The following is a 10,391-nucleotide window of genomic DNA, read 5'->3' on the forward strand; positions in this document are numbered from 1 at the left end:
TTCAGCAAGGTAGCTAAACCCCTAATTTTCTGAGGTTAGTGTTTCACCTGGTGCCGCGGTGATGCTGACTGGTGCTTCCCGTGCCCGCTTGTGTTTCCTGCAGCGCCGGCGAGCGGCTCCCTGGGGAGCAGCGCGGTCCCCGAGAAGGAGCGGCAGAACATCGCCGAGAGGCTGCTGCGGGTCATGTGCACCGACCTGGGCGCGCTCAGCGTGGTCAGCAGCAAGGACTTCATCAAGCTGGCGCAGACCCTGGTGGACAGCGGGGCGCGCTACGGGGCCTTCTCCGTCACCGAGGTGCTGGGCAACTTCAACAGCCTGGCTCTGAAGCACCTGCCTCGCATGTACAACCAGGTGAAGGTGAAAGTCACCTGCGCCCTGGGCAGCAACGCCTGCCTCGGCATCGGGGTCACCTGCCACTCGCAGAGCGTCGGCCCCGACTCCTGCTACATCCTCACCGCCTACCAGGTGGAGGGCAGCCACATCAAGAGCTACGTCCTGGGCATTAAGGGCGTGGACATTCGAGACAACGGCGATTTCATCCACCACTGGGTGCAGAACGTGCTGTCGGAGTTTGTGATGTCGGAGATCAGGACGGTGTACGTGACCGACTGCAAGGTCAACTCGGCGGCGTTCTCCAAGGCGGGCATGTGCCTGCGCTGCTCGGCCTGTGCCTTGAACTCCGTGGTGCAGAGCGTGCTCAACAAGAGAACGCTGCAGGCTCGCAACATGCACGAGGTGATCGAGCTCCTGAATGTCTGCGAAGACCTGGCGGGCTCCACGGGGCTCTCGAAGGAGACCTTTGGCTCCCTGGAAGAGACGTCCCCGCCGCCCTGCTGGAACTCAGTCACCGACTCCCTGCTGCTCGTCCACGAGCGCTACGAGCAGATCTGCGAGTTCTACAGCAGGGCCAAGAAGATGAACCTCATCCAAAACCTGAACAAACACCTGCTCAGCAACCTGGCGGCCATCCTGGCGCCGGTGAAGCAGGCCGTGATCGAGCTGAGCAACGAGAGCCGGCCCACGCTGCAGCTGGTGCTGCCCACCTACGTCAGACTGGAGAAACTCTTCACTTCCAAAGCCAACGACGCTGGCGTGGTCAGCAAACTCTGCCACCTCTTCTTGGAGGCGCTGAAGGAGAACTTCAAAGTTCACTCGGCACACAAGGTAGCCATGATCTTGGACCCTCAGCAGAAGCTGCGGCCCGTCCCGCCCTACCAGCACGAAGAGATCATTGGCAAGGTCTGCGAGCTGATCAATGAGGTGAAAGAGTCCTGGGCAGAAGAAACAGAATTTGAACCTTCAACCAAGAAGCCTCGTGCGGCAGGGGAGGCCACAGCAGCTCAGGAAGAAGATTGGTTCGGGAAAAGTGAAGTCTATGATTATTTGCAGGAACCTCTCTTCCAGGCCACCCCTGACCTGTTTCAGTACTGGTCGTGTGTTACCCAAAAGCATATGAAACTAGCCAAGCTGGCCTTTTGGCTCTTAGCAGTGCCTGCTGTGGGTGCCAGGAGCGAATGTGTAAATATGTGTGAGCAGGCGCTCTTGATCAAAAGGAGGCGGCTACTCAGTCCAGAAGACATGAACAAACTCATGTTTTTGAAGTCCAACATGCTTTAAGACTGTCTTTTAATTAAAAAAAAAAAACTTTAAAACACTGTTCCAAACAAAGAAAAAGAAATTTAAGTTCTAAACACTGTGGACCTCATTATGAATGCCCCTGGAAACCAAGTGCTTTTTTATATATATATAAAAATATAAATATATATAAAATTAAGTTTGAAAGGAAAGCTGAGCACGGGAGAGAGACAGCCCTCTGCCAGGAACGTGCTCCTTTCCATAGATAGTGTGTGGACTTGACAGACTTTCTAATGTTTTCAAGTGGGCAGACGAATGGGAGGCTGATGTTCTAAAGTCTTCAGGCAGCTGAGATCTAAAGTGACTTGAAGTTTCTTTTGTTTCTCCTCCACCCCACCTTTCCTCTTGTCCCCTGGGCCATCTTGCCATGGATAATCAGACTCCATTGACCAGACCAGTTCTGCACTGGACTTTGCTCCTTTGAGTAACTGTACACCTTGAGGGCACTTGGCTGCAGCCTTCTTGGCACGGTGCACAAATCAGAGCAGCTGTTCCACCAACACCCCTGTCTTTAGAAATCAGGAAGGGAGGCTTTAAGGTTTTTCATTTTTAATTTTATTTTTAAACTTTCCATATCCCTTTTTGTTTTTTTTCCAAAAACCAAAAGTTACTTCTCTGTCTCTACTCTCAGTTTTGAGTTTAACATGGCATCAAGTGATTATAAGTTTGATTTCAAACTAACAGAAATGGTTCATGGCAGAAACTGTCAGTAGTTGTTACATTTCTTGGCTTTACATTTTTTTACAGCAGAACTTCTTTTCTGAACTCCCTGTGTTAATTAGCTTTTCTGTGAATTGTGTACATCAGGTGTTCTTTAACTTGTTCTAGAGTAGCCCATTTGCAATTAAATCATGTTCTTATGGGAACCACGGCAGTTGTTTATGTGGCAAAGCCTAGAAACCAGGAAAAGCAAATGGTGACAGCACAGGTGGCTGTGGGCCACCAGTGAGCTTGCCAGGTCTGCCAGAGAACCCTTGTACCTAAAGTTTTTTGTTGAGAAGTGTCTCAGTGGCACACAAACCACCCTTCCCAAGGCCAAGGACAAACCAAGGTGTATGATTTTTCAGGGGAACAAAGCTCACCAGTTTTGTCAAACTGGGGTTTGAAAGAAGCTTAGAGAAGTGCATGGGCTCAAAGATCCTTCTGAATGTAAGTGCTCCTGATTGAGTGCAAAGAAAATCTTCCCATTTTTGTTTGGAATGGTTTCCTCTAGTGGCACGAATGTCTTTTTGATACCTACAGTGCATTACACTACTTGTTCTATTGCTGACCTGTTCTGGCCAGGAAGGCCAGGGCCCCAAAATGTTCACACAGAACTGGCTCACCCCAAATGCAATTAGAGATCCCCTTAACCCCTCGGTGACTCTGCTGTCCCCAAGGCCAGAGCTCCTGCAGACACAGCTCCTGGGCTGCTGGACAGGCTCTGTCAGGTTTGGTGCCTCTTGGACAATTCCCAACCTCTGGTGCCAAACTCTGCATTTTTCACCGCTGGGACTTGTCTCTCAGAGGAAAACTGAAGCAAGTTCTTTTCTTTTCAGCAGTCTCTCCTGCTTCCAGCAGCTCTGGAGCTGTGGTCCCAATGGCAGGGGAGGGTCAGGAGGAGGGACTGGCCCTGCTGGGAGCAGGCTGGAGCCTCCAGCAGCACGGGGAGTTTGCTGCTGGCTGGCAGTGCAGGGGGAGACTGGAGGCCCCTCTGAAGTGCTGCTGTTGACCAGGTGTTAAACCAGGACCCCACCTGCCCAGCTCTGGTGTATGAGAAGTTGCAAGTTCCAAGACATGAGAAATAGCAAACCCAATCTCTCAGGCTTTGTGTGCAGATGCCTTGAAGCTCTCGGGCACTCCCTGACACCTGCACTGCCACAGGACTCAGGGGCACAGTTTGCACGCTGGACCCTTCCATGCCAGGCTCACCAGGACACACCTTGGCACCAGCTGTCTTGCGCTTTCCAGCCCTTTCAGCCTTCCATGGCCTTGAGGCTGGTGTTTGGGCTGACCTCTCAGCACTGTTACTGCCATCAGGCCAAAACCATTGTCTCCCAAAATGTTAAGTTTTTGCCTAAAGCACACAGCCTGCCACGTGAACAGGAGCTGCCAAGGCAGAGGCTCTTGCACTCCTGATTTCCCTGGCCCTGGCTGATGGAGGGGTTCCTTGCAGGGCCAGCTTTCCTTCTTGCTGGTTTTGTTTTCTCCTGTACAAGTCCTGTGTGCCCATGGTAGCACAGCAGTTTGCAGGTCAGGGAAAACCTGTGACAGACAAAGATGAACCCTGAGTGAGTGAGGTGTGTGCTGGGCCCACTGGTACCTGACAGCAGCAAAGCTTGGCTGGTGCATGGTCCCAAACAGGAGCAGCTGTGGGCACAGAGGGTACACACAGCTCAGCTGGGGGCACAGGGGTCAGGACTGGCAGCTCCTTCTAATGGCACATTACACCTTTCTGTGGTTCACCTGAGAGCTCTCTGATGCTCAGGGCAGCCTGCAAAGCCCTTGCATTCCTTTGGAAAGACAGCCCCAACCCCCAGCCCTCCTTTGCTAAGGGACATGTGGATGATTTCTGTGGAGTTTGTAAACTCAGGCTCGTGTTGTCTGTGTGAGGCGTTGAGGGTGGGAAGTGGGCAAGACAGAGTGAGCACAGCTGTAAATCCCTGGAATTGAGAATGGGGCAAACTGCAGGGATTTGTGCCCAGCACTGAGCAGGGCTGTGGTGTGGACTGAGAGCTTGCAGGCAGGAAAGCCACAGCCACCTCTACCTCCCATCCCACCTCCCCTTTCCCTTCTCACACTGTGGGTTTGGCACCAGAGCTGGGCTTTAGCTGTGGTGCTGACCAAAGGCAGGGATGGACTGACCCTCCCCATCCCAAAAACTGCCCCTCTCAGGCAGCTTCACTTGTAGTTGCACCAATGATGGGTGTTAAGCAGTGATGTTGGGTAGATGAGATTTTCCCAAAGACTTAAAAACTCAACAGCTGGAAAAGCAAGAGGAAAGCTGAACACCTGCAATGGAGCATTCTCAGAGGTGGTGAGGAGAGGGCCTGCTTGTCAGCCCCTTCTGCAGAGACTCACTGGGGAAGGTGAGGCTTTTCCTGACTCTTGCAGGGTGCTCAGCTCAGAGCAGCTGTTTGTGCTCCAGGCTCTCTCTGGGTCACTCAGGCCTCAGGAAAAGCAGAGAAGCACATCTGTAGCATTTACCTTAAATGTCAGGCTTTTGCTCCTCTTCCTACTTCCTTCTTCAAGGCTTGAATTCACATTCTAGGGAGCAAAAATACTTTACCAAGGTCTGAAATTTGGAAGGTTGCTCCAAGGCAAGCTGCTCTGTGGTGCCCCAGAGGGGTGGAGCAGCCAGGGTGCTGTGGGGAGCACTGCTGGCCTGGGCTGGGAGGGGCACAGCAGAGGCTCTGAGTTTGGCCAGGGCTGGTGAGAGCTTCTGCTCCCTTGGAGTGAGAGGAGAAGTCCTCAGAACTGGGATCAGCCTCTGGTGGGTCGTGTTGGGAATTTGCCTTCTGCTTCTTGCTTTCTTTTAATCTCCCATGTGAAATGTGTCAGGATGCAGGAATGGTGTGTGGCCTCCAGGCATCCACCTGTTCCTGCTGTTGACTGTGCCTGACTGTGCAGACTTCTCTTCCTGGCTTCACAGTTTGCTTTGGGAGCGTTCTGACATTCAGGTGGGAGCAAGCAGCACCAGGAGAGCTCCAGGAGGGAGGGCCTGTCTGAGCATCCTTGTTACTGCAGATGGGACAGAGGCAGGCTCCTCAGGAGGTGCTGTCTGTGTGGGTGCAGCAGAAGGTCAGCAGGGATTGGTCTCCTGTGTCTCTCAGGAGGCAGTGGTTGTGTTTGGCCTGCAGGATGGACTTGGTGTCTTGCAGCTGGGTTGGGCTGAGGTGGGGGTGAGCTTCCCTTTCTGACCCTCTCTGCTGTGCTAAGGAAACTGCTTTGGGTGGGTTTGAGCTGGTGCAATCCTCACAACTTTCTGTGAAAGCCAGCTGTGGGTTCAGGTGTTGTCTGGCTCAGTTGTTCATTCATTGCTGGTTAAGCCAGTTTAACTTTGAGCTGAACTGGTTTAAGCATCCACACAAACCACCTGCACTGCTTTATCTGTGCTTGCTGGGCAGAGATGGTGTCCAGCAGCAGCTCAGGGAGTCATGACCCTTATGTGAATTTTGCAAATGAATTTGCAGCAGATGCTCTCAAGACTTGGGAATGACTGAAAATAGAGGGGAGAGACTTCTGGAAATGACTCGAGCTCTGAATGGTGTCACTGGAGTGTTCAGTGAGGTGGCTCAGGTGGGTTGGGTGGTTTTTCTCCAACTGTCTGCAATAACCCAGAAGGTTTGGCATGAATTACCAAAAATGTTTGTGTTGGTGGCTGAGTCTGCTCAGAGGGCCCAGTTCCAGTCTGGCCATGGTGAGCACAGCAAGGAGACTGGAACCTCCTGCTTGGTCCCACAGTGCCTGGGCAGTTACAGGCAGCACCCTGTTACCGATGGATTAAAAGGCATTAAAAGAGCAGCCAGGAAGGTGCTGCAAGGCTGGGAGTGCTGAAGAAAGGCTTGGATCTCTGCTGTACCCTCAGCTAAGGGAGAGGCAGGAGCTCCTGTGAGCATCCACACAGGAAGGGACAAGCTGTTCCCTATGGAGTCATGAGGAGTGATGGGAGAAAAATAAAAAAGATACTAAAGGCAGATTCTGGGAAACCTCTTCAGGGGGGAGAACTGTGTTCCTCTGGGAGGAGTCTGTGAGGGGAGTGTGTTTTGAGCCCTGTCACTGAGGACAAGGCTGCAGAGTGGAGTTCACTCCATGGGACACGAGGCTGCATCTTGCCAAGAGAACAGGAACTGGGTGTAGGGGTGGGAAGTGCCAGGTTCCTGCCCAGACCCCTCCAGGAGCCTTTTCCTGCCCATCCTGCCACTCACCACCAGCACCAAGCCCTTGGCAGCCCTCAGTGCATCCAACAGCCAGGTCCCACCAGGGAGCAGAGGGGAAGGCACCAGTCACAGAGCAGATGTCCTGTCACACTGATGTGGGGACAGTTCAATGTCCTGCTGCTCCTGCTGAGCTTTCTCTGTGCTGCCAGGCCCTGGGATGGGTGGGGAATGCCCAGGGCCATGGCTGAGCCCTGCCTGTGCAGAGCTGCCTGTGCCTCTGCAGCAATAAGAGCCCCGGTTCCCGTGGCTGGGACCTGCCCCCTCCTGGCTCTGTCACCTCCCTGGGGTTCTGGAAGTGTCCCTGAGCAAAGCCTGGGGCCCAGCTGAGCTCCATGTGGGACAGCCTGGGGACAGTCTGCTTATGCTAGGCCAGAAATGGTGAACCAATGACAGTGGGTTGCCCTAAATTTAATTTTATCTAATGAATGTTTGTGGCATTTCTATTTAATTTCAGGCTTAGTTTGGCTGCTTAGCTGAGGTTTTTTTCCTGTTAGGAGTCCTTTGTTGGTAACTCCACTGAGAGTTTTGCTCACATAGACAAGAGTGTATCCTTAGACCCTGAGGGGTTCCTCATCCATAGGCAGCTGAGGTGGAATTTTTGGCTCCTGAAACAAGGAAAGATGACTGGCAGGATTTTCTGTAGCATCCCTGGCAGTGGGACCTGGATGAGCAGCTCAGCCTTAATGGTGGGAATATTGCAGGGTGGAGTTGGTGAGCACAGACACGTCCAACCCTTGCTTTTCACAGCCAAAGTTCCTTAAAAAGGCACTTCAGCCTCACTGGCCTTGAACCCTTGTTCTCACCTCCTGGGGGTCCTTGTGACATCTCTGCAGTGTCTGTGGATAGGCTGGGATTGTTTTTTAAGTGGGCTGGGGGTGGGAGAAGGGACTTTTCCCCTTGCTGTGTAGAAGGACCTTCCCCCTGCAGGAAGGTGGCATGGTCTGGAAGGAGCAGCAGTTTTAGGAGCTGTTTTCCATGGTCCCCTGTGCTGGTTTGGCACTAAAGACAACCTATGGAAGAGATTTTTTCTGAGAGGAGCAGCTAGTCTTCCTCTAAGTCTGACAATTAGCCTTTTTCCACCTCTCCAGCCATCCCCACAGAGCATTAGCTGCCATCCATGAATCAGTAGAGGCAGAGCTTTGGCCACTTCTCCCTCTCAGCCTTGGCCAGGGCCAGTACTGCTACTTTAATACTCCTGTTGTGGGATTCTCTGGAGGCAAGCTGGTAGTGGATGAGCTGCACGGGGGGAACCCACTGTCTGTAGGCAGACAGTGCCACCAAGACACCAAACCCCAGGAGATCCTTGTTTGCAGCCAGTCTGAAAGGAGAAGCTGCTCCTCGCTCCCACCTTCCATTTCCCAAACCTCCTCCTGGAGCTGAATTCTTGTTTCATCAAGCAAAGGATTGAAAGTTCTGCTGTCCCTGCTGGCCCTCCCTGCCCTCAGTAACTCGTGTGCATTTCCTTCCTTTCTGTAGATGCAGATGTTCTAGGCAATACCACAGAGCACCCGCGCTGCGAGTGCCACCATGTCATCTTAAAAAATACAAAAAAAATACAAAAAATATACAAAAAATATCTTTTTTAGGCCAGAGTTTTCTACAGGTATTAATGAATATTTTTCTTAATCCTTATAAGTTTTATGTGTTTAATATTTCTTAATACCGGTAGCATTAATTTATACTTTTGTAGCAACACAATATTTTTATAAACCGCCACCGCTGGCTTTGTCTTCATAACGGGAAAGGTGCGGGCAGCTGGCCCCGCGCTGCACCATGTACTGTATTTAAAAGGTTATCTAATGTCACACTTGCTGTGTTAATAAACAAAACAAAACCTGTTGGAAGTCTCATGTATTGTTGGTGTGGATCAACTGACTCACTAGAGAGCAATATTGCACGGGGTTGAGTTGCTGATTTTCATTGTGATAGTGAACGCTTGAGGCCAACTCAAGTTCTGAGGTTTGTTTTTTTTTTTTCTTTTTAGGATTTTGTTTTGTTTTTGTTTTGTTTTGGGTTTTTTTCAGCTGAATAAATTCAGTGCTGTTTGAAACTTAGACTGACGTCAAATGAAAAGGATTATTAAAGAAAAAAAAAAATCAAGGTGTTTAAATGTTGCTGTTTTTACAAGTCTGTTGCTGTCTGAATGGAAATATTCCCCAAGAGAGGAGGAATAGTTCCACTTAGCTTCCAATGGGGCCGAGCACTCCAGGCCAGAGCTCGGTTATTTGGAAATACTTTAGAGACATGTTTCTGCAACATTCTTTTCAGAATTGATGCCAAGGCAGAAGACAAACTGTAACTGTAAGAAAGCATCCGTTGCTTGAGGATTTTCATGTCAGTGTTGTATTTATGGTTTTACAATAAAACAACCATTAGGGAAAAAAAAAGTGTCTGGGCTTTTCTATATTTTCTGCATTTCAAGCTTGTTTCTGGGACATCCCCAGTGCTGATGTGCTGTTGTGAGGGGGGGGAAAACATCCATGGAAGTGACCTGGATGCCAGCAGTGGTGTCTGATGGATCCCACAAAATCATGGAATGGTTTGGGTGGGAAGGGACATCCAGTGCCACCCCTGCCATGGCAGTGTCACCTCCCACTGTCCCCAGTGTCCAGCCTGGCCTTGGGCACTGCCAGGGATCCAGGGGCAGCCACAGCTGCTCTGGGCACCTGTGCCAGCCCTGCCCACCCTGCCAGGGAACAATTCCTGCCCAAGATCCCACCCAGCCCTGCCCCTGGCAGTTCACAGCCATGTGAACTCAGCAGCAGAACTCCACATCCCGTATCCTGCAGCGCTCAGGGCTCCCCAGAGCATTTCCCGGAGCATCCCGTGTCCCTCACTCAATTGCTGACTGAAACAGGGATGCTCGGGAGGGAGATTTAACCGCGAGATGGCAGCAGGCAGCTGCCGGAGCCGGGCGGGGACGGCGGGGACAGCAGGGATGGCAGGGATGGCAGGGACAGAGGGGACAGAGGGGATGGGAGGGACAGAGGGGACAGAGGGGATGGGAGGGACAGAGGGGACAGAGGGGATGGGAGGGACAGCAGAAGCAGAGGGGACAGCAGGGATGGCAGGGACAGCGGGGACAGCAAGGGACAGAGGGGATGGGAGGGACGGGAGGGACAGCGGGTCCCCGGCAGGCTGTGGGCAGGAGGTGCTCACTGAATGTGATGCCTTGGGCTTTATCTTTTATATTTTTCAGGATCTCTGCTGCTTAGTGTGTAACTCTGAAATTTCATATTGGGTGTTAGTAAGTTCTCTTCACAGGTTAGTCAGACAAAACAATCCCTTTCTAGCCAGGGGATCAAGGACAACCTGTACCCAAAAAGCAGAAACAATGGTGAGGGAAAGGGGGCAAGGCAGGGGGGCTGAGACTGCATAGCCTGGGGCTGTGCTTGGATAATCGACCCCAATGTGCAGATGAACCAAAACTTATAAAAGTGTAAAAATTCGTGACCAAAATCCATCTTGAATTGGATTTAAGTGCTCTTGCAGTGCCCAAGGTGGATCCTTTCAATAAATTCCTATTTTATCCCTTTTGCTCTGTCTGGTCTCTGTTCCACCTCAGCCTTTCCAGGCAGCAGCTGCAGGAAGGAGACACCGAGCTGGGCTGTGCTGGGCACCGATGGCTGCAGGAGCCATCCCGGAGCAGAGCCCGTGTCACCTCCCGTGTCACCTCCCGTGTCACCTCCCGTGTCACCCTGCAGCTCCCCAAGTGTCCCCGGGGGCTGCTGAGCACGGAAACATCCGCGATGGGAGAGGGGGGAGGATGATTCCTCACGGTCATCCCCAAACCATTATGGTTCTGACCCTCAGCTCCAGTTTTTGATCTTCTGGATC

General features: G+C 51.8%; 1 protein-coding gene across 17 annotated transcripts in view; it reads left to right on the top strand.

Annotated features, from left to right (window-relative positions):
* The window catches only part of ZNF618 (zinc finger protein 618), a 126,805-nt gene extending 118,412 nt beyond the window's left edge, over nucleotides 1–8,393 (top strand). For all 17 annotated transcript variants that reach the window (XM_056505043.1, XM_056505049.1, XM_056505050.1 and 14 more), the window contains one exon: nucleotides 104–8,393. In XM_056505043.1, the coding sequence (XP_056361018.1) occupies nucleotides 104–1,617 (1,514 nt within the window). In that variant the 3' untranslated portion in view covers nucleotides 1,618–8,393. The remainder of the gene's footprint in view (nucleotides 1–103) is intronic.
* Nucleotides 8,394–10,391: the final 1,998 nt, after the last annotated feature.

The sequence above is a fragment of the Oenanthe melanoleuca genome, chromosome 17, assembly GCF_029582105.1.
Source record: "Oenanthe melanoleuca isolate GR-GAL-2019-014 chromosome 17, OMel1.0, whole genome shotgun sequence".
NCBI lineage: Eukaryota > Metazoa > Chordata > Aves > Passeriformes > Muscicapidae > Oenanthe > Oenanthe melanoleuca.